This window comes from Rattus norvegicus, chromosome 7 (assembly GCF_036323735.1).
Source record: "Rattus norvegicus strain BN/NHsdMcwi chromosome 7, GRCr8, whole genome shotgun sequence".
Lineage (NCBI taxonomy): Eukaryota > Metazoa > Chordata > Mammalia > Rodentia > Muridae > Rattus > Rattus norvegicus.
Window position 1 is genome coordinate 111,419,209 of NC_086025.1, and position 24,105 is coordinate 111,443,313.

General features: G+C 49.7%; 1 protein-coding gene and 1 long non-coding RNA gene across 4 annotated transcripts; one reads left to right on the forward strand and one right to left on the reverse strand.

The window, feature by feature from the left end:
- Positions 1–1,142: 1,142 nt before the first annotated feature.
- On the reverse strand, positions 1,143–13,553 carry Eif3d (eukaryotic translation initiation factor 3, subunit D). Of its 2 annotated transcripts, none has more exons than XM_006241938.5 (15): positions 13,234–13,553; positions 11,144–11,276; positions 10,737–10,782; positions 9,892–10,028; positions 9,289–9,374; positions 8,720–8,792; positions 7,372–7,484; positions 6,352–6,484; positions 5,497–5,644; positions 4,784–4,914; positions 4,211–4,296; positions 3,961–4,090; positions 2,079–2,221; positions 1,633–1,916; positions 1,143–1,265 (listed from the first exon to the last, which is right to left on the reverse strand). In XM_006241938.5, exons 2-15 carry the CDS (start codon positions 11,264–11,266, stop codon positions 1,252–1,254), a joined length of 1,647 nt encoding a protein of 548 aa, XP_006242000.1. In that variant the 5' UTR covers positions 11,267–11,276; positions 13,234–13,553; the 3' UTR covers positions 1,143–1,251. The 2 variants fall into 2 exon arrangements, with proteins under 2 accessions (XP_006242000.1, NP_001004283.1); NM_001004283.1 differs by having other exon boundaries at positions 13,454–13,532.
- An 89-nt stretch (positions 13,554–13,642) lies between these two features.
- Positions 13,643–19,863, forward strand: LOC102553765 (uncharacterized). Of its 2 annotated transcripts, XR_355817.5 has the most exons (5): positions 13,643–13,720; positions 17,254–17,358; positions 17,465–17,572; positions 18,574–18,814; positions 19,734–19,863. It is a non-coding gene; the product is annotated as an uncharacterized LOC102553765 (long non-coding RNA). The 2 variants fall into 2 exon arrangements; XR_593640.4 differs by lacking the exon at positions 18,574–18,814.
- Positions 19,864–24,105: the final 4,242 nt, after the last annotated feature.

The following is a 24,105-nucleotide window of genomic DNA, read 5'->3' on the forward strand; positions in this document are numbered from 1 at the left end:
AAATGGAACCATATAAAATTGGTCTGCCTTTGGTGATGGAAATGGATACTTACTGGTCAAAGGAACCCCAGGCCTGGCTGAGGTGCTGCGGGGTTCCCAACCATTGATATACAGCCCATAGCTACAGGAGCTTCTTGTAGGATTGGACCAAACAGATCTCTGCAAGAGATCTGGACTCTGGTCCACTCCTGAAGCCCAAGACATTTGTCACACTACTTTAATGTTCTTTTCACTCTGAGTCAGGGCTGCTTCAAGTTGAGATTCTCAGAAACTACAACACCCAAGGATGAAGCCCAACATCCTTCGCTGACTTATTTAAGTTCAGTTATGTTGCTGAAACCTACCTCTTTAGGAAGGTTCCAACCCTGATGCTTACCTACACAGCTCTGCTCCCACTCATACCCCAGTCCTGAGGGGCAGGCAAGAATACTTGGGCAATTACCTGGGTGGGACAATTACTAGTGTTCAAAAAAGCACGCAGTCCACAGAGCCTTTAAACACGCTATGTGACACATTGCTTTGTGCAGACTGGTTTGAGGCTTTCCCATCCCAGGTCAACCTTGTAAGTAACTAAAATCACCACCCAGCAGACTGAAGAGGTCTTCCTCAAGGACCACCTCCCAGCCATGCCCTGCCCTTGGTGATAACTTCTAAGGCACACCTAGGTCATGCTAGGAAGACATCGTAGTTCAAACTTCCTAATACCAGCACACTTTAATAGTTTCTCATATTGTGACCCCAACCATGAAATTATTTTCATTGCTACTTTGTAACTGTGATTATTATTGCTAACAAATCACAACATGTTTTCTGATGGTCCTAGGCAACCTCTGTGAAAAGGTTATTCAACCCCCAAGGGGTCACAACCCACAGGTTGAGAACCACTGGGTAACAGGACTTTTTGTGAGGGCTCTTCCCCCATAATGCATCTCAAATTGCATGAAAGGGCCTGTCATGGGTTCTGAAACTAACACTCAAGGCCTTCACCCTCCACAGGGAATGCAGTTCTCAGTGCCCCAGCTGAGATGGAACTACTCAGCAGCAGCCAGGCCACACAAACTTCTGGCTCTGGTCTCCCTTTCCCAGGGGCTGCTGGGAGAAGGAAGGGCTGCAGATCACAATGGGAGCACAGGACAAAGGAAGAAACCAAAAGGACTTAAATTTTATTTCTTCTGCTAGAGAACAGGAGCTGGACACACGCTGCCCAGGCACAGCTAGGTGCTAACACACGCAGGCACCAGGCCAACTCACTTAAGTTTCTTCCTCTGAAAGAAAAACAACAAAGAGAAATGAGCTTCACCCCATGATGCCACACACCCTTTCCTTCTGGACCTTGAAGAAACCTGAGTGCTGAAGGCCTCCTCTTTGCTGAGCCCTCCTAACCTCTGCAACTTTCTGTAGCTACCAGGGAGGCTTTTCAGGTGGTCTATCTGACCATAAAGCCTTGGATCCTCTCGAAACTGCCCAGGCCTTCTCTTAATGTTCTCCTTGCCCTCTTTCTGATCTGACTGCCACCCCACAAAAAGTTCCAGGAAGTTCTCATGTGTTGCCAAGGTGAAGGTGACCACAGAGCTAGCCTGGCTCCCTCACCAGCCCTCAAACCACCCAGGCTTAGAGGCCCACTCTGCCCACCTTCTTCTTCTTCCTCCTCTTCCTCCTCATCCTCTTCGTCCTCCTCAGAGCTGAAGGTGCCATCAGGCAAGCTGTAGACTCGGATGACCTGCTTGTTGGGGTCCTTGAGGATGAGGTATTTGCCCTCCTCCAGCTTCATGCAGATATCAATGACACAGCGCAGGATGCCCCAGGCATTCTCCACACTCAGGTTGATTTGGCTGGCAAACTCATTGGGCTTAAACTGCTGGGTGCCCAGGATGACGTGGCGCGAGGAGTCCTTTACATGGTACCGGGACACATACCTATTTGGGAGGAGGATGGGTGGTCACACTAGGCCATACAGAGAGACGGCAAAGCCTGGGGTCAGTACCGTGGTAATGCATGGTCTGCTCTTTTCCCAAAGTAGAGGAGGGACGAGCAGCCTTTGATCCAGGCCTGCCCCAGCATTTGCACAGGAGTCTCACCCGAGCTTCAAGTACTCAGAGCCAGCCAGCAAAGCACAGCACGTCCATCGCGCCAACTTGTAGCTGTTGTTCTTCAACTCAGTGGCGATGACAGCCCCACGCTGAGAGTCCAGCTTCTGACGCCAGTCAACGCCATTACAATGCTGCAGAAGAAAGCTGGTTACTGGGTGAGGGTGGCACCTCCCACGGGACCCCAGGGTTTCCTACAGAAGACACGGGACCACTAGGAAGGGAAGAGTATGCCAGAGTCAGAGGTACAGTGGTGACCACCCATCTTTGTACAGCAGCCCCTCAACCAGATGGTGATGGGTGACCCGGCACAACTCAGTGGCAAGGGTGCTGTGTGGTAAAAAGGGGCTTCACAGTAAACACAGAGAAGGATGGTCAGAACTGAGAGGCAGGTAGGCCAGCCTGAGGTAGGGCCAAGAAGGGCACAGGTAGGTGTTGCCTCTGTACAGGATAAAGAATACTGGTAAGGACAGCTCTGAGGCTCAGGCAGCCTGTGATGACTGGGCAGGAAGAGCCCAGCACCTGATGCTTTCTTCACAGGCATACCGACTTCCAGATGTGGGGAGTGGGGCAGTCCAAGGTCGTAAGGCAGACAAAGTAATAAGGCAGGGAGTCCCCACCATTCCAAGAACAGCATCTAACCGACTCTGATTCCCTTAAAATTTGTGAGAGAACCGTGATACTGAAGAGCTCTGACACCATCTTGGGGACAATTACACACAGAACTGAATGGAATAGTGGTCAGGCAGATGAGATACCAAATGACAGGCTCAGGAAGAGAGACTCCCTTAGCAGACTCCCAAATGGAGTAAGAAAATAAGGAAAAAGCACCGGCATGAGATGGGAGCTGCCTGGGTTCCTGGACTGCAATGAGCAGGAGCTTATAATTAACACCGGGTCAGGGCGAGGACTCAAGAGCAAAGGGGGGTCTGAACGCTGGCAAGGAACAGGGACTTCAGCTAGACCACTGAAAGGACCTGACCTCTGCAAGATCCAGAATGAACTCCCAGTGGACTTTCCAATGGAACACACTCCATTCTACAGTCATGGTCACTGCCACCCACGACACCGCAACAGAGAATGAAACCATAACAGGCTGAATGCCTGCTCACTAAACTCCAGTTGTGGGTGCTGTTTTAAGCCATTAAGTTTCTTGTCATGTGTTTGTGAGGCAAGAGAACACTGAAGTATAAAGTACTCTGGGACATAAGCTGCATGGGGAATTTACCCTAAGGGTCCACCAGGGCAAACCCCACGCTTGAGTGGGGCAGGGGTGTGTGGAAACACAGATACCACAGGAGAAGTCTAGAAGGCCACTGGCCCCAAGACAATGGCTCCCTAAGCCGTATCTTGATAGCAAGCAATCATCACAGGCTGCCTGGACCTCAGCCTACCCTTTCTCTATTCCGTACAGAGGCAACACCTACCCGTGCCCTTCACTTTAATTCAGGGCACCACACACAGAGCCAGGGAGAAAGGACGTCGCCTGACCTTAAGGTCCTGCAGCACTGGAAATGGATAACGCAAAGAGGACTGTGTGTGCGTGTCTGTCCAGATCTTAGTCTTTGGAGGTCAGCAGTGACAGAACTGGATAAAGAGATCATGAGGTGGCAATGAGGCTGAGTAAAGAAAGAGGCCAGAGCTTCCAAAGATAAGGTGAGGTCAAGATCAGATGCACAGACCACAGGAGCCAATAGCCAGAATGAACAGACTAAAGTGCTTGAAGATAAAGGTAGAAACCTTAACTTAGACTGTTCTACTCTGTTGGCAGTGACGGAAACTTGAGATATCCCTGCACCCACAATGGTTGTGTGAGTACCCAAGAGCCAACCCCACTACACACTGCCGGAACACAACTGTGATGGTGCCTCACCCTGGAGTCCCATTCATTGAGTGTCTTGATGTTGATGAAGGACACTTCCCCGTTGGCCCCAGTCATGACGCCATCATGTTCACAGCGAACAATAAGGTCAATGTCATCTCCAAGCTTCCACCTCCGGTAACTAAGAAGACAGCAAGACTCATTCACTACAAGATCCACTGCCGTGGACGGACCATCCTGGACAGCACAGGACAGGTTCTGTGCTCTAATCTTGGTCAGACCCCCCCCAGAGCCGACATACCGGTAAGCCACGGAGGCGATCTCATTCTTATCCATGTCATCCTCCACAAATGGGTTTGGGTTGGGGAAATTGTATCTCTCTCTCCCCTGCAGAAGTGACAAAGCTTTCAGGAGCTGGGGTTGATAACAAGTGGGCAGACCCAGCATTGCTCTTGACAGCCCTGGCTAGGTGCTTCTGTCCTTGAGGGTGTAGGCTCACTATGTATCAAGGACCAAGCCTAACACACTCCACAGAGTAAGAGCCATCATGTTCCTTCCTGCTTCCCTCTCCACCACAAGCAGACTGCTGAGCTAACAGGAAAGCAAGCAATGCTCTTCATTCAATGTCATATCCTCAAGGCATGGAAAGGCCTTTTATCCAAAGGCATTCCACAGCCTGTCTATGTGACACAGGCATTATTAGTTACTCCATAGAGAGGAAATATGCCTGAGCACACAGACCTTTTTGTGGCTCCAATCCCTGCTACCAGGAGGAGTTGTGCCTGGCCAACCTCACACCACTGTCTAGCACAGAGCAGAGGCTCAGCAGCAGGACCTAACCCAGAAGCCAGTGCATCTGCTCCTGTGTACTCACCATTCTCAGGCACTGCTGGGAGAAGTTGTGGTTGATGTAGGTGGCCTCCATGGCCAGGTTCCGGGGTGAGTTGAAGGAATTGCCTTCATCTTGAGGGGGCTCGTTAGCCGTCTCACTCACAGTCAGGAGGTCTGGAAAAGCCCAAGCATGGATGTCACCCACTCAGGTAGCCAAGAGTCACTGGCAGTGTGCACAGCAGTATGGGTAGAGGTACGGACCTAGATCATAGGGGCCCATCTCCAAAGAACTGCCATCTGCTCACAGAGGATTCCCCCAGAATGTGGCATGCACAGGGAAGTGGAGGCTCACTGAAAACGTTAGGTGCGACCCAACAACACTGGTCACATAGTTCAGTTGTTCCTTCTCATTCTTTCTGGATTCCTCAAGAGAATGTGTCTCTCTTGGCATTTTAACAAATGAGGCTTGAGACTCAAACAGAATCAGACGGCTATAATTCTGTGAGTGATTCATTGACAGTGTGTATATACACATGTGTCATAAAATACACGCATATGCATTCTTCTTTATAGTACAGAGAGGAAGAGGAAACGGAGGACACTTCTATGCATATAGTAACTCACGGCCACAGTGGTGTGAGGACTCAGAGCTGAAGCCCACAGAAGCACCGAAGTGGTCTCTTTGAGTGGACGGGAGAGATCAAAACACTACTCATTCTTAAGTAATTATTCTGAACTGAAAACACCCATGCCTACCAAAGTCAGAATTGTCCCTCTTGTCAAAGAAGAGTTTAGATCCGACCCTCTGGACAACAATGTCCCAGGAGTACACGGAGCGGGTGCAGCTCATCAGTGTGGCCAGGATGGCATCTGTGGCAAACACATTGCCCTGCGTTTTTGCCAGCTGAAAGGAAGGAGAGAGACTAGAGTGAACTGAGGACTCTGAGGTCACTTGGGAAGGAAGATACCCCAGTCACCTGAGGAGGCTGCAGCAAATAGGCTGGGTGAGGCTCTCAGTCACTGCAGCAGGCTGTGGTGGATGCACGGGACACGCTCCACTCAGTAGGTGCCAGCCTAGCTATCCTTCTACCTTTGTATGTAAGAAAGCTAAGGCACCAGGGCAGCAAAGTCAGCCTGGCAGAGCTGGAATTTGAGCATGTCTCTTAACATATTTAAGTGCACCTAGCAACAAGTCTCATCTGTATGATTCAGAACCTCATCTAAGGCTTGGCTATGCACATAGTCAGCTGTTTCTGTGGGATCCACCAGTCCAACATGTCTACCACATGTTCAGGGGGAGAAAGTTTGCCTGATAAACACGTTCACCTTCTATCCGTCAGGTTCCTCAAATAACAGTGTAACAACTGCTTACGTAGTAGTAGCCAATGTCTAGGTGTTGTGAGCAACCCAGAAGGAACTGAAACACGGAAGGAAGATTGCTAGGGCTGACAGGTAAGTCACATCACCGGGACTGGAGCAGCCATGGCTTTTGGTACCTATGGGATGGTCCTGATTCAAACCCTGTGAATACTGAAGGACACCTGCACACCTCATGCCCTGTTCTTTCTCAAGCCTCAGCAACATTCCCAAAAGTGGGCAAAGGGTGCACACCTTCCGGATGACAGGGTCGTCTGTGGTGGTGACAGTGTGGAAGATGCGCTTGATGCTCCGCAGAGGCTTCTCACTCCTCGTGGTGATGCGGTCGAAGGCTTTGTCATAGTACTCCAGTGCTCCACAGCACTCGCTGAGGGGAGAGAGAAAAATCAGAGGTCCGCCCACCTCTTACGCCATGGAGTCAGAAGGCACATCTACTGTGCACGCCAGGCATTGCAGTGGTGCATGTCTATAATCCCAGGATTAGGGAGGCAGATGCAGGAGGATGCCAAGTTTAAATCTCAGCTACAAAGGGAGGCCCATCTCAGAAGTCCAGTACATAGGAAAGAGATGGAACTAATCTCTCTGAAAAAGAGACGAGAGGGCTGGAGAGATGGCTCAGGGGTTAAGAGCACTGGCTGCTCTTCCAGAGGTCCTGAGTTCAATTCCCAGCAACCACATGGTGGCTCACAACCATCTGTAATGAGATCTGGTGCCTTCTTCTACTGTGTCTGAAGACAGCTACAGTATATTCATATAAAATTAATAAAAAAGTATTAAAAAAAAAAGAGAGACAAACTCTAATGCTAGTTTAGCTTCCTGCTTTCTTAGCTCCCATGTTCCTCTGTAGAGCACAGTAAACCTTCCCTGGGGAACTGAGCCCACTATGGAAGCACGCACACGGGTGGACTTCTGGGTTGAATGAAGCTCTCTCCTTGCGCTCTGGTATACAAGGGCAGAAGTGGAGTCTCCTGAACATCTGCCATGCCTCTCCTACCCCAAGAGCTTAGCAACTGACCTACCGTGCTTTTTCTTGGATGTCAGGAGTGGAAAGAAACTGGAACTTTTAGTAAACTTAATGCATTTTTTTTTTTTTTTTTTGTGGGTCTCGATTTTTCAAAAACATACCCAGTAGTCTTACATAGCACTGTAAGTGGTTTCAAAATCTGCTTTGGAGCGGGCAGGACTTAAGGAGACATTGATCCCCAGCAGGTAGACATGCTCCAGAGTGTGGGTAACAGTGCAGAAGCTACTCACATGTCTTGAGGCTCTGACACCTCCAAGTAGCGCATCTTCATCAGCTGAGGGAAGTCCATCTCCTCCTTCACCTCCCAGTCACTGCGAACTTCAACCGAGGAGTCTCGGGGTTTCTGTAGAGGGAACAGAGAAAATCTTCACATCCTATGCAAATAAGCAAAAGACAGAGTAATACAGGAAGGACTTTCATTCAGTTATGGTCCTGGCTGGGTTTTGTTTATTTTTAATTTTTTTAATTTTATTTATTTTATGTATGAGTGCTCTGCTGCATGTACACCGCATGCCAGAGGAGGACATCAGATTCTTTTACAGATGGTCATGAACCACAGTGTGGATGCTGGGATTTGAACTCAGGACCTCTGGAAGAGCAACCAGTGCTCTTAATTGCTGAGCCATCTCATCCTGGTCCTGGATGTTTTTAAACAGGGTCTGTGACTCGTGGCAGAGAAGGAAGCAGGGGCTCAGCATGGGGCTTCTCAGGGTGTCAAGCACCCCAACAGGACAGGTAGCTAACTCAAAAGTGCCTCTTCCCGATTTTATCACCCTGCAACACTCAGGAGTGAAGTCGGGTTTCTGTGCACGGAAGGCACTGCTTTGCTGCTGGCAACACTCCTAGTCCAAACTCCACTTTCGCTCATGTCTGTCATGCTCACAGCTCCCACAAAGATGGCAGTGTTATTCGTAAGAGTGCCACAGTGGAAAGATGAATGGCTGAAGGAAATGTGGCAATCTATACAAAGAACCACTCTTGGGCGAGAAGCTGTCAGTACAGCTGACTCCATGTCTGCAAGTTTTATACCAGCGGTCTATACCCACTCACACGTAAACTGAACACGCAGGATGGTCAGCATGCTGAAACCCTACCTACCACTAGGTGGCTGACAGAGGAGCATCACCCGAGATTAAAAACCATACTCTTAACCCACAGAAACAGTCCAGAGGCGGGCTAAAGTCCACGAGCAGACTCACATAAGATACATGCAGATAAGATACATGATCTCTGAGGGTGCTTGGAACCAATCCTTAACAGACACGAAGAAAACATGAAAAGATTGCACCAACACAGGCTGCGATAGGGACAGATCTTAAAAGTGGCACACTAAATAAAGGGCACAAATTATGATTCCATTTTACATGAAGTGCCCCCATCAGGGAAATCTGGAGATAGCAAAGAGCAGCGTTGTCTAGGACTGGGATCATAGAAACCTTCCGCCACAAGGTTTCTTTATACAAGTCAGTGAATAGTGAATGAGAGACCATGCAACTGTACACGGTGACTCCTATCTCTACACATAAAAGAAAACAAACCCATCCAATTCCCAACAGAGTCCCAGTATGGACACACTACCTGTGACTTCTGGTCCCATTTTTGCCTCACTCCAAATTGCTTCTGGAATTTTTTCTGTAAGCGAATTCGTTCTCTGAAAAGACAGACAGAATGCTGTGCTTTTAGTGTCGGCTTCAGGCTGAACTGCAGTTTCCTTTCTAGCTGCTACCAGGATAGAAAACCGGGGCTTAGGTGCAGAGACCCTGTAGGCACACACTGGGGATGTGAGCAGAGGCATACTACTAGTACCGACCAGTACTCAGCCCAGTTACTATCAAGGCAGCCCTGGCTAGGGTGTGGTGGCTGCTGTGCTCAACCCTAAGGGCCCAAAGGATAGAGAATAAACAATGCTTCCTGGAACCAGGTACGCTGAATCTAGAGGCCACAGAGCCACTTCAATTTTACCTACAGCTTTACAGCATAAATGCCCGCCTCAACCACTTACTTCCTGCCCGTCTGGCATGACCTAGTCTTGGATGGCGATAGGCTAGGAGGTTTTGGTTTCTTTTGTCAATCTTGTCCTGGCTCTGTGATTTCTGAACACAGCCCATACGGGAACAGGACTTTGACCTGGAGGAAGGGATGCTCACCTCTCTTTCTGCTTGGCACTTTTGGGCAGTGTCTGTAGGTTGAACTGCACCATGTTCCGCCGGTCTTTGTCTCTGCGGAGGTTCCGCTGCAGAGCAGAGAGAGACCCATGTTAACTCCTTGGAGACAAGGCTTATGATCTCTTGAGAGTAAGTTTAGGGTGTGAAGTTCTAAGTTTTACGTCTCTTTACTTTTGCTCTGTAGCATCTACAGAATTTGGGCTAAGGGGATAAGTACTTGTGTTAGCTTGGACTCTCATTCCCACTTTAATGTGGGTTTACTAGTTTTATTGGAGTTGCTAATTTGCAACTTTATGTAGCAGGAGGCACCCTACCAAACCACCTAATTAACAAAGGCTGTATGGAGCAATTTAGCAAGGCAGTGGGTTCCCAGCCTTGTGTGATGTCTGAACTACTGTGAACAGAAACCTGAAATCCTTCAACACGTCCCTGGACCCACTCCAAGTTATTCTGATACAACTGGTTACTAAATGGCCACGTGGGATTGGCCAAAGTCCTGCAAGTCTTTCCTTTCTCATCAGTATCCCAAGATGGTTGCTGAGCAGCAGAAACTGCCACAGCAAGAGCTCTGAGGTGCAGGCCTACCTGTGCGAATCTCATCCGGTTCCGCTGGTAGGCCGTCTTCTGTGTACGCGCTGTGTCCACTAGCTGGAAGCTCGTCTCATCCTCCTCGTGGAAATATGCATACTGACTTCCCCCACCGAACTGAGAGGAATACTTGTCTGCAGGCAAAGGTGACAGTGTGTGCTAGGTGCTGCCTACAGACTGCTCAGGGCAGCTCTCTGAAGTGTGGTTCTGACCTGAAGCACTGGCCAGAAGCTTGTGAGATGGGTACTCAAAGCTCCTGCCCAGACCTGACAGATGGGAACCTGTATTTAGACATGATCTCAGGTGATTCACATGCATATTTAAGGTTTAAGAGCTTGGGGCTAAAGAACTTACCAAGAGAGCCCAAGATTCTCACTCTAACTCACTTTACCTCTGCGTGGTCACGTAAGAATCTGAGCTGTAACACCATCCCTGACCATCACCCAGAGCTGTGAACAGGGCCATTGATCATGACAGATTTTCTTTCTGATCTCATCCACCTTAACTTGGTACCTTAGGCAGCCACTTCCAAACATCTAACTGGCACCAAGAAAAGCATTTTCCCTTATCAGAACTTTAAAACAAGGCCCAAAGACTAGAGTCCATTGATTGATGGCTTCAGAAAGTCCCAAGCAATACAATGTAAATGGTAGCATTTAGGAGTCTCTGGCTGTCCAGGAACTGCTTTCAAAACCATGGGTTATGCACACATTCTAGAGTATACTCCCAATAACTACCACTACCATTTCCTTTTCTTTCTAAAATATTTTCAAGTGGGGCTTACGGAAAAAAGTAGTGACCTTCCCAAGGCCTAGGTGTGGGCAGCCCACTGAGGGACTTACTTGTGTACCTCTTGTCCTGGTACGTGGCCCCTGTCCAGTCTGCAACCTGTTAGGGACAGCAAAGACAAGGAAGAGGACAGGTTAGACGAGTAGGCTTCTGCTGACCCAGAAACTTCACACAGCAAGGGCGACAAAGGCCTCAGCATTGCCTCTGATGCTCTTCGTGCGGCTACCCCGCATCTGACTCATTCCTTCCTCAGCTGGTATCCCCATAGGAAGTATATCCATCAAGAGAACAGAAAGGGGTTGGGGATTTAGCTCAGTGGTAGAGCGCTTGCCTAACAAGTGCAAGGCCCTGGGTTCGGTCCCCAGCTCTGAAAAAAAGAAAAGAAAAGAAGAAAAAAAAAGAGAACAGAAAGGAAATGGGGAGTTGGGGAGTAGCTGCCCCAGCTGAAGAAACCCAATACCTTCCCCAGCCGATCTCCTTTGCTGAATGGCTGGTAGGGCATATCCCGAAACTGCTCAGGAACGGCACAGGGACCCCAGCCTGAGGGGTTGTCCTGGATCACAGGTGTCATAAACTTCGCCATCTTCTAAAACCTGTAAATATAAGCAGTGTGAGAAGCTTTAGAAGGAAGGGCTAAGTCCCAGGCACTCCACCCTCCCCTGAAGCTGCATTACAGAGGTGCACACGAGGCAGAGCCCTAGCTCTCAAGCACTATAGACAGGGTTTTCTTGTAAACTGGTCTAAGAACACTTAAAACTCATAACACTGCCAACAGTAGCAACATTTTCCTATGTCTCACTAATCTAGGACAGGTTCTTTTTTGGGGAACATCTTTGAAATGAAGCTGTGTGTGTACCTTATGCTTGATGGGTGTCACGTCTTTTCTTTCTCAGTATAACATATGAGAAAGGTGTCCCCAATTATCAAAGATGGTAAAACTGATGAGTTCCCCCAGAAACACCTTCACCAAAGCATCCAACAGCAAACTTCTCTAAGCTCAGTCTCTAAAACAGTCTATATCAGAGAGCCATCATCAATTTTGACAGTTGTCATCCGGCACAACTACCACTCAGCTATACAAAGGCACCAGCACGGGGTGCTTTAAAGATCCTCGGGCTGCTGAGAAGGTGCCGCAGGTCAAGGTGGAACCGAAGTGGAAGGCGAGAACTGACTCCCAAATGTGGCCTCTGACCTCCAGCTGAATGCCATGGCACGCACACGCTGGCATTCACACCACCAACCTCCCCACACGTGCATACTCGGCAACAAAGAAATCCTAAAAAACAAAGGACTAAAAACAAACAAACAAAACCACCCCCTGAACCTTTGGCTAGACCCGGTCCTTCCAATCTTCCATCAGCACAAATCCTGTACAGTGCATGCGACCAGGCAAAAGCACCATTGGTGACCAAGGTCAGGCTGGGTCAGTGAGAAGGCTCAGTGGGTAAAGGCTGCAAAAGTGGCTGTGTCAAAAGCCCATAAGCAGTAGCACCAGGACACTGTTCTGACTGCATACAGCACACGAACTTATTAACCCCTTCAGACAGTCCTGTGGGGTAAGTCCTGTTCCCATTTTCTGGGTGAAAACTTAAAGGTACAGTGAAATAAAAGTCACAGTGCTAGATGATTAGAAATTTGAACACTGGTAGTGTATCTTTGGCCCTGAAGTCCATATATAGTATAGTGTCCAACACTACGCTCATTTTAGAAAAGTAAAAGCTAACAGCTGTGTAATCCAGGGGTTTGCTGGACACTTCCCATCAAAAACCAAACCAAGGGGGGTGGGGGGCACAAAGAAACCCTCTGGCACTGTCCAGAGAAAAAGTCATCACACTACTTCTTGAAGGCTGGAGAGCAACTGCAGAACACCAGTAGAGAACTTAGTAACCTCTCCTCCTTCTCTAAATATTTAGGTGACAGGGACAAGGAATAAACCTGGGAGCTTCACTCTCCAAATATGAGCTTATGCTAGGCTGTAGGAAGAACACGGGGGTGGGGTGGCTGCCTTCAAACAGCTGACAGGAAGTAAGAGGCCCCAGGATATCGGGGTACTATACCGGACACTACCACCACTGCTCCCTCACACCCCATCTTTGAGACACAAAGTTAGCTCTGCTAACGAAAAGTTTCCAAGGTGGCCTACTTAAGTCCTTCTTCTGGCTATCCTGTAGTTAGCTGGCAGTCTGACCATCTGGGACTTTAAGCCATACTCAACAGGTTGCCTCAAAAGCAATTGTAAACTTGAGGTGTCACAAGTTCAAGATGGCTCAAGGCTTGACATGCATCATCTCCCCGGATGGGCAGGGTTTGGTCCTTTGGCGTCTGCACAAATGAACCAGAAAGAAACTGGTAGGGAAAAACTAAAACGACGCGACAGCTGTATTGGCCACAATGTGGTGTGGATCACTGTGGACACTACAGATGGAGCCATCAACTCCTGGGCTCTGTTTCGGACCAGAGCTGGAACCTACTCTTCTTAGTCGTCCATTTCGGAGCATAGAAAGAATCTGTTCGAACCCCTAGAGGAGGCTACTTCGCCCCCCAATCCACCTCAGCAAAGCGTCGGGAGAGGGATCCACACACAATGTCCGGTGTCTTGCACTCTGTGTCGTGCCTGGGACCACCTGAGGCCGAATCCCGCCCCGCCCAGCGGAGGGGCACCGACGACAGGAGAGGACGTAAAGGAAGGCTCTTCCGGGAGCCCCCGAAGTCATGCCTAGCCCAGGCTGGCTCGCGAGGTCTGCAGGGTCCTACCAAACAAGCCGCTCACCTGCAACGGCCTCCGCGGGCCCGGATGGCGACAGATAGCCCGGGTAAGAAACTGCGATAGCCTCGATACTCGCAGGGACCAAGACAGGAGGGAAGATGCGCGCGCAGGCCGGTGCCGTAAAACGCGACCAGCGCTGTCGTAAATGGCCCATCACGTCCTTCTAGTCAGCGGAAAAACGTCAAGCCGTAAAGCGAGACCCAACCGGAAGTCCGTCACAGCTCTTGGCTAAAAGTCCTACCTCGCCTCTGAGGTGCCAGACACAGTGAGGTGATTACGTCAGCGGCATCTGGGGACGCCCTGAGCGGTTCAGAACTGAAACGTGGTCACGCTCGGTTCGAGAGAAGCTGGGGCGGGGAGCCAGAGCTACCCGCGCGGTGTCCCACAATGCTTCGCGTCCGCCTCTGCCTCCCACAATTCCCCGACGTTCTCGCTTGCTCCAGTCTGGTTGTTGGTCTGGCTCAGCCTTACCTGGAGGGTGGCCCGGCGCGTTACTTGTGCTTGTTACCTGTGGCACGTACGCAGGGTGGCAAATGACCTGTGTAGTCCGGGTTGCTAGAGCTTCGGTGTTCCACAGATCTCAAGAGTCTTTCAACGGAGATTTCTGATTTTTTTTTTTAAAGCAGATTTAGAGTGTCTCGCTCTAAATTGATATTCAAGTCAGGGCTATCCAAGCTGCAGGCTAGGAGTCTGCGTGTTAATTGATTATCACGATTCACACGGTGCAGTTCAGTGCGACCTCTTGACTTCTAACACCCCCTGCAGCCAAAGAGTGCTAGGCAATTATGAAACCTGTAAAGAAACTCAGGATGGACTTTTATTTAAAGTTGGTTCCTTCTATCTGGCTGTCTAGGTCTCCTTGATAGTTTCCCAGCAGATCTTTTTTAGAAAATACATCTTAGACACATGTGGTGTCCAGGTTTAGGCAAGACTAGTTTTATGGCCTTCAGATCCCGCGGCCCCCCCCCCCGCCCCGCCCCCAGCCAATGCAAGCTGGAAATGCTAGATGCTAGATAATAAGGGGTAAAATAAATGGCTGTCAAAGGACATTCCACTTTCTAGTGCTGAAAATGGCAATGTGGATGGGGTTACCCATTTCATTAAATTACCAATGAGCTTGCCTTCCAGTTTTCCCAAGTTTTGTTCCCTGGTGAGTCCTGCTGGGTCCTCATCATTAACTTCCTTTCCCCACCACATTCTAGTCTGTATTGTAATTTCAGCCATATCTGAGTGCTGTCTTCCTCATAGGACCATCTCCTCTTGTTGTTCAATCATTCATACTCCCAGTGGGTCGCTCCTCAGCATGATCAAAGCTCTTCCCACACTTCCTAGGGAAGCTCAACGTGGAGCTGGACTAGCTTCCCATGGCCCAACATCCCTGCCTGTTTTGACCAGCTCCCTGCTATTCTGCACAACCTCTGCTCTGGCCACCATGACCTGCTCTCATTCCTCTCTCAGCAGGTCCTACACTTGCTGTTCTTTCTGCTCCGAGGGTGTACTGTCACTGCCTTGGTCCTGTCATGTATATGTCTTTAAGAGTTGGCGTCTAGACAGGTCTGGCAGCATGTTCTGGGATTCCCCCTACTCTGAAACTGAGGGGAGCATGACATCAGACAGGAGCTGGCAAAGTCGGAGGTTGTGAGAAAAGGCACTTGCTTTGAACACTGAGCCATCCTGCTGGCTCTAGATCAGTTGTTAAAAAGTTGAAGCAAGTTCTCACTGGGTCACCTGATCCTAAGCTCCCAACAGCTGAAAACGGGAGGGCAGCCTGGGCAGCCCTGAAGCTAGCTTGGGCTCTATAGCAAGGCCCCAGATGAACAGAAAGTCGAAATGCCCTAAAATATGAAGAGGCGCGTATCTTTGCTGAACTGTTCCCATCATGTCTTTCCCTCCTTTCTCCCTTCTTTTCGATGTGGCTCCCAGAGGCTAGCTGCTCTCCCCAATGCCCAGACAATAGGTGATTCTTCCCCTGAGTGTACGTGGCCTCATGGACTCAGGTGATGCTAGGTCATTTAAGGTTGCCAGAAGGAGTGGGGGTGGCCTCTATTCATCAGCTGTGTGGAAGTCGTCATCCATGTTGGGGTGAGGCCACTTTGGGGTTGCCCATGGTCTGTAAACAAGCCCAGCAAACTCATTGGTTCCTCAGGGTGGACTTTGGTGGATTTCAAATTTGTTTGTTATTGAGGCCTTGTAAGGAGGGGTACGTCCTCGTTTATGTCCCCCATGGAAGAATACCCACAACATGTGGTCACCCTGGGTTCTGCTATCTGTAATGTGTGAGCATGTGAGCCCAGACTCTTCTCCACAGGCTCATGTCTTGGCACTGTTTTGGGAGGCTGAGGAACCTTTCGGAGATGGCATCTATCTGCCTGGTGCACGTTGATCACCGAGGGTGAACCTTTGAAGGTCATATCCTCTTCTACCTCTAGCCGGCTCCCTCTGCCTTCAGGCCTTCCATCATGTGAACAGCCACTGCCCCTCTACTCCTGCCTTCACAGATGGGGCTACCCCACCACACCTCCTCACTGTGACAGACTCAGATCCCCTGAAACCAAGATCCTAAATCCTCTTTTCCTGTTGGTGTTTTGGTCACAGAATATATAAATTTAAACTGTGCAACAAACCATTCCAAAATTCAGCCACTAAAACAGCAGCAAGCCTATTTTGGTCTTTCAGTTCCTGTGGGTCGGGGCCTGGGAGCACTGGCTGATAGACTCTGGCCTCCGGTCTATGGTGCTGCCGGGTTAGAATCGATGGAGATGGAGTAGCTGGCAGATAATGGTTGCTTCCCTCTCTCCATTTGGTTATGAGTCTGCCTGGGTGCTGAGCCCACGTGGGTCTGGGCTTCCTCAACATGGTATCGTGGGGTGGTCAGACCACTTATGTGGGCACTGGTGACTTCTAAGCCAGAGGCCACATCACCTACCCTCTGCCATGTTGCCTCTGCAGTCTCTCAGCTCCTCAAGGTCAAAAGTGAGCCAAAAGCTTTTCTAGAGTCAAAAGAAAGCGATGAAGGTTGGCGCTGTGAAGGCAGTGTTAACTGTCGACTCGGCAAAATCTAGTCACCTGGGAGAAGGGCTTCAGCCATGCTGTGGTGGGCTGTCTGGATTATACTAATAGCTGTGGAAAGGCCTATCTTAATATGGAGTGGGGCTGTACCGACTGGATAAAACAGAGCACCAAACATTAGCATTGGTGCATTCCCTGGTCTCTTCTGATTGTAGATGGACTGTGTTCAGATCTTTCAAGCCCATGAGGCCTTGACTTCCCCTGCCATGATAGACTGTAACCTGAGTCTGTGAGCTAAAGTAAGCCCTCTCTCCCTGGAGTTACTTTTGCCAGAGTATTTTATCACAGGAAAAGAGACTAAGATGTCATGTTGGGTAAGGTACAAGTCTCTGGAGGGCAGGTAGAGCAGGAGGTGTTGCTTGGGGTTATAAAATATGGCTTTTCCTAAGAATCATCAGTCTGGTTTCTGCAAATGCATGACTGAGTGGTTTGGAACACAGTGGAGTTCCTCCCAGGGAAGAGCCTGGACTGGGACCAGGGCACATCCAGGGAGCCTCTTTAGAGAAAGCACGTGTTGTGGTTAGTACTGATGTCAGCTTGACAGGATCTAGAACCTCAGGGTGTTCTGGGTGTGTCTGTCGGGGACTTATCCGATAACTGAGGTGGGAGACACACTGTAAACGTGCATGGCACCCCCACCCTCACCCTCACCCCCACCCTCACCTGGAGACCTTAGTGTCAATGAAAGGGAGAAGTGAGCAGAATATCACCATACATTTCTCTCTGCTTTCCAGTTCTGGATGCAGTGTTCAAGCTGCCTCAAACTCTTGCCATGAGGACTCCTCTACCCCGAGGTGAACTGCGCCCAGGAACTTCGAACCTTAAGTGGCTTTCATCAGGTATTTTATTACGGCAGTGGGAAAAGCAACCCAGTGTGCATGGAGGTGTCCCTCAGTTTCAGGGATGAAGAAGGGGATAGTCATGGAGCCATCTGCCATTGTCTAGGACCTGAGCTCCGATGGCTCTAGCATCACTGTTTCCTGGACAAGGCCACGACTCTGAAGGGGCCGGGGGCACATGCTGGTCTGTAGACAAACACTTCCTGGGATAAAGGTACTACTCAACTTAATCTCTCCTGCCAATCAGCCCCATGAGCCTGCAGAACCTCCTAGCTCTTTAGGTGTCATGGTATTTGGATTAGTCAGGGTGACAAAGTGTCTCAGCTGGCCTGTGGCTAGATTTTTTTCTTCATTACCGACAGATCTTGTACTTATGTGCCAGCCTTATTCGCTTGATTGAAAGGCTTGGCCTCCTATGCAGACAGGCCCCAGGTTCTACAGCAGGCTCACCAATGTGTCATGGGACAGCTGATGTGGGCAGCCCCACTTCTAGAGAGCCAACCCGCATCTCCTCTGCTCTTCTTAAAACACGGGGTAGGTTTTTCAATCAATGAGAAAACTGAGGCTCTAAGAGGAGCCAAGGTCAGCTAGTCAAGGTAATTTAGAAACTGACCCCAGGCCACTAGGACTGAGGTGTTACTCCTTTGCAGCATTAAAGTTCCCAGACTCTGAAGCTAGAGTTTTTCACAAGGCTGGGCAAGCATTTGGCTACACCCCTGAGGTGAAGTGGATGGATAGTGGTTAGAGTCTATGTCAAGTGTGACAAATTGTGAATGTTTATATATTTTGCTGAAGAAAGGACCCAAGACCTATGGAGTTCTTCATGGGACTCACTCAGAATTCATCAGCAATGAGGTCAGCCCACTGGAAAGTATTTTACCGTCAGAGAATTGAGAGCTCCAGGACTAGCTATTATGGCTCTGCAGGTTAAGGTGCTTGCTGCTTCGTTTGTTGAGTTCGATTCCCTGAGTCCACATGGTCACATGGTGGAAGGAGAGAACTGAGTCCTAACAAGTTGTCCTCTAACCTCCACGTGCATACTGCAACACACACACACACACACACACACACACACACCTTAAAAATGAGTTTTAATCTTTAAAGCAAATTGGACCACAAGGACTTCAGTGGAGACTGTTTCCCCCTCTCCTCCAGCCCACTTTTTCTGTCCCCCTGAGGCAAAGTTCAGAACTCTGTCCTCCTCTTTCCTCACAGAAGACTCAGGACTGAGGACACAGTGCCCAGGCAGACAGCCCAGAAATGTGCAGCCTTTACTTTCTGTGGGAGGATGCTTGCAGGCAAGGAGAAACTTTCAGTTCACCAGCCCACCTCAGCCTCAGGGTGGGTGGACTGCCCCAGCAAAACAGTCAAAGTTGCCAATTCAACTGCAAGCCTTGGAGCGTACTCCTTGTCCTCAGAAGAAAGGGAGGCTGTTGGCCGTTCACGCCGGTGACGGGTATTGAAAGTTATTTTTTATTTCAGCTGGATGTACACTCACCCATCACAGGACCGTGCTCAGAATAGAGAGGCACCTGTTGGGCCATCCTCCTCACTTCCTGCCTTTTGGGCATCTCTCCAAGTGCTGAGCCATCCACTTCTCCGCTATGCCCAAGATATATCAGGATGCTCAGCCCTGACGACAGGGGACAAAATAGATCCCCATTTCCCTCAGAATCATTTAGCTCGTTCACAGAGTTGGACTGTCTCAGTGCGATGAGCAACAACCAGGCCTCCCACAGTTTTCTCTGTTGGAAGCAGGGTCTGGGGTCCGGAGGCCAAAGGCAAATCAGTGTTGGCTTTGTCTGGCTGTGTTGTGTGGGGTTAGGAGGGTTCCCCTCTCTGGTCCATAGTCCTGCTTTGAGCAGCAGAAGGCTGGTCTCATCTCTGTTGTGATGTGTAACCTGGTTCCCACTGTCCTGACAGATGCATGCAGAGCCTAATCATGGAGGCAAAGTGACTACAAGGCCTTACTCAGGGATCTTCTCAGGCAATGCCTGTAGACATATGAGGGGCTCAGACTGACTTTAGACCCAGGTTCCCAGTAACCATATGACCTTGGGTAGATGCAAGAAATCTAAATGCTTCTCCCTCAGGGAAGGGTGAGACTCTTGTCAGAGGATGGTGACTTTGCTTAAGACCGTGAGCCCAGGTCAGTTGACCAGAGCCTGGGTAGAACTTTGCCCGGGGCATAATCTCGAAAAGAGATTCTAAAAGCAATCACTGGTCATCTGTGGCTGGCAACTTAGTTCAAGTCCTTAAGCTGCTCAGAGTCTAGGGAGGAGATGCGGCTCATGCTGGGGATGTGATACTTAAAGAGGTGCTTCGTGAAATACATTTCATAACTTATAAGCTTATTTGCTTATTTTGCGGTACAGGGGCTTGAACCCAGGATCTTGGACTCGAGAGGCAAATGCTCTACCGCTAAGCCGTGCTCCTGGCTATGAAATATACTTCGAGTTTACATTTCAATTATGTATTTCACACATAAATCAGGTTTTTGGCATATTCTTTCCTTGTGTCTCTCTTTTGTTTTGGAGATAGGGTTTCTATACATGGCTGTCCTGGAACTCACTATGTAGGCCAGACTGGCCTGGTCTCACAGAGATCCATCTGTCTCTGCCTGCTGAGAGCTGGGATTAAGAGTGTGCACCACCACCCCCTGGTAGGGATTCCCTTAAACTCCGGCCATACTACTCTGCCCTTCCTGATATCTGAAGAGGACCTGTGCCCTCGGTCCGGGTCTTACACATTTGCTGCAGTCCCCATCATACCCTATCACTCCAGTCCCAGGCTTCCTCATTCCCGCACACTCTCCCCGTGGTCCTCTGGGGATTAGCAGATAAATTGCAGTGCTATGCTGTGGGTGCTTGGAGAGGGGCAGTAACTCAGCTAGGGAGCTCAGAAAAAAAAAAAAACCTCCTCAAGGGAGAACAGACGCAGCTGCTGCTCCACAAAACCTGCAGATACGGCTGAATGCCCTCCTCTTTATGGACCAAGGAGAGGGACCAAGGACACAAAGGCAGAGACGGCAGGGACATCTGCACAGAGAGCTGAGGCCAATGGCTTGCTTGTGGCCACACAGCCTTCTGCAGGCTGGAACTGGAGCAGCTGGGGCCCTGCCTCCCCAGCTCCAGGTTTCTTAGGGATTGGAAGGTCTAGGAGCCTGTACCAGAGGCTTGTGCCTGTTACTCGCTGTGTGACCTCTGATTAGCCATTTCCTCTCCTTGAACCAGTGTCTTCCTGTGCCAACAGGACTTGGGAGTCTGATGGTTTGACAGGACAAGGGCCAAACACTGACAAAGTGGCTTGTGGACACTACAGACATTTGAGGGTCACTATGGCAGTTGGAAAAGAGCCACCGTCTCCAGCAGACTTGGTGCCATCTGCTTAACAGAGACCTTGAAAGGACCCCATCCCCACATCTGCCTGACTGGCCCCTCTTAGGGCACACAGGGCCTTTTTTTAGGCTTGGATCTTGGAAAGAATGTTTGATCCTCCTCTGAGATTGGCTGTGAGTAGAGCTGTGGGTGCAGAGGCCAAGGGCTCCCTCTTCTAGAAGGTGTCAAGGTCAAAGGCTGTGCTGGGGGATATGAGGAAAGCAAGGTGCTGTGCACAAGGTCAGTGAAGCCATGCTACACTCTCCAGTATGTGTATTTAGATAGGATCTCATCAGGTAGCCTACACTAGCTTTGAACTTGAATCCACCCTCCTGCCTCAGCCTCCTGGGCGTCAGGACTACAGGCATGTGTGCCTGACTCCCATCAAGTCCCCTGTTGGTAAGGCTTGATGCAAGAGCTGGGGGCTGGGTGCAGTGAGGCCCATTTGTAATTCCAGCACTTGAGGGTGATGGGCACGGAGGCAGGAGGATCAGAAGCTCATGATAATCACATAATGAGTTTAAGTCCAGCCTGGGCTACGGGAGACCCTGTCTCAAAAAGAAAACAAAGAAAACAACAAAACCCAAGATCCAAGTGTCTTAGCATTCAAGGTCACACAGTGTGCAAGTACCAGAGGGAAGTTCAAGTCTTCTTAGGCGGAGAACGAACAGTGTTTTCTGCAGGGTCTGGCTAGACCTGAGCATGCGGTTGGACTTCCCCTTGGGTGCTGTTTCTCTCTTAATCTATGTTGAGAAACGTTCTCAATATTGCTTCAAACACCTATGATACATACTTATATCTTGACAAAACTGTCTGCAGGGGTGAAGAGGTCTCTCCTCATCCTCTGGTGTCACACTGATTGGTTCTAATGGAACCTCAGCGGCTTCCCCTCCACCGGGTATCTCAGGGCTGCCCATCGGAAGGTCTTGTATTCTACAATGTGGCCACAGGATGGCGCTGCTGCTCAATTCAGGAAAACAGCCAGCTCCAGGGCCGCAATTCAGAGCATCGGATACCCTTTAAAAGTGAGTCACTGGCTGCTTATGACTGCTGTGTTAACACATATAAATAATCTTAATATGAGCAACGGCATTAGCATTGGTACAGGGCTTCCTGCATTATCAGCTCGCCTGCTTAGGTGGCTCCATCTGTCACACAGTCCAAGCCAGTGAGATGAGGCTCTTTTCAATGATCGCTCTTTGAGGGGGAAAGTGAGGCATGGAGGAGACAGGGCAGCTCAGAGTGGACTGCACATGATGCTCAGCCAATCAATCAGCCTGGCAGAGTGTGTCCCCACCTTTCCTGAGTATGCCTCTGGACCCGGGGCAAGGACTGTCCCCACTCCTAGCCCAGTTCATGGTCAAAGGCTTTGGAGAACCTCGGTGGCAGGGGTGGGAAGATTTGGGCTCCCCGCTGGGTGCTCAGCCTTCCTGAGCTTCAGTGTGGCCTGTCAGTGCAGCCTCTGCTGTCCTGGAAGGCTCTTTGGGTGTGCTGGCTGGGAGAGGCAGACTCTGGGATGCAGCTGGCGGAAAAGACTGCAAAGAGGAGGTCATTCTGTTCTCCACGTGGCATTTACAGGGCATTGATGACTCACCAGAATCTGGTCCCCAAGGCTGCCAGTGGTAGAGTGGTCAGGAATGATTCATTCATTCATTCATTCATTCATTCATTCATGCAACCAGCATTCTTTTTTTTTTTTTTTTTTTTTGGTTCTTTTTTTTTCGGAGCTAGGGACCGAACCCAGGGCCTTGCGCTTCCTAGGTAAGCGCTCTACCACTGAGCTAAATCCCCAGCACAACCAGCATTCTTTTAGGGACTGCTCCATGGTAAGCGGTAGGAATATAGTGGTATGAACACAGCCCAGTGCCCTGTAGCTTCCTGGATAAAGGGCAAGTTAGCTGAGTACGGTTTGGGACAAACTGCTCAAAAGCTAAGTACCGTGAGCAGGAAGAAGCTGCACAAGGAAAAACCAGGTGAGTTCACAAGACACTAGGTAAGGAAAGGTGCCTGGGGCAGCAGAGGGGAAAGCATGTGTCCAGGGAAGAGCTGTCAAAGCATGTCCACCACACATCTGAGGGCCAACAAGTGAGTATTGATCCCACGTCCCCTTTATAGATTGGCTAGCTGAGGCTTGGATGGTGGAAGTTGTCCAACATTCTAAAAGTTTGCACTGGTGGAGTTGGGACAGAGAAAAGGACAGACAGACTAATGATAGATGATAGATGGATAGATAAAGAGATGAAAGATAGATGATAGAAAGATAGATGATAGATGGATAGATAAATGGATATATACATAGGTGGATGGATAGACAGACAGACAGAGACATACATACATAATACAAACAGACAGAGATCTGTTGGGAATGGAGCCTAGTAGATGGAACATGTTAGGCAAGGGCTCTACGACTTAGTCAACCATCCGTTCCTTTTTTTTGTCCTCTGGTTTTACTTTTTATGGGTGTGTATGTGCCCCTGTCCTTTCCCCTCCCCCTTACTGGGACCCTTTCTTGTGCTTTCCTTCAGTTTTATTGGGAGAAGAGCAGGAAGGTAATGGGAGCCAGTGTGTGAGGAGTCCAGGGTAGGCCTTAGGAAAGAGCCTGGAAGGTTTCCATCTTGGCTTTTTGGAGAGTGTTAGTGCAAAATTCTGGTTGGAGCAAGGTGGGACTTAAGAGTGAGGTGTCTGAAGGGCAGGGGTGGGACATAGATGTTTGGGGGTGGCTGATAGGGTAGAGATAAGGAGATGGGTTCCCTTATCTCTGGAGATATGAAATGGGGATGAGACAGAGACAAGGCCTCTGTGCAGTTCCCAGGACTGTGGGGTGTGTTGTGGGTCTCACACGGACACCTGGAGCAGTTCTAGCCATTGGGCTACATTCTGGAGCTCTGCACTCAGGAGACAGGAGGACTGCCCTTGAGCATGACGGGAAGTCTGAGCAGGTCATTTTTCTCTTCAGACTTCTGTGTAGGTCAGGGCCATGCATGAGCCCATGACCATCTTCTAAACAATGCAGGGAGGAGTAGGGTGAGGGCTGGGAACAGGGGAGTAGGACCGGGGAACTTGGGAGACAGAATTGTGAGCTGAAATGGACTGCAGTCGGGGACTGCTTCCCACAGACTTGCAAGCTCCCTGGGCAGGATAGCGCACTGGCGCGTGTGTGTGCGCGCGCGCACACTCACACACACACACACACTCACACACACATACACACACAGGCACACACACACAGGCACAGAGGCACACACATATAGAGGCACACACACAGAGGCACTTATATACAGAGGCACACACATGCACATATGCACACACAGGTATACACAAAAGCACACACATGCACACATGCACATGTATACACACAGAGGTACACACA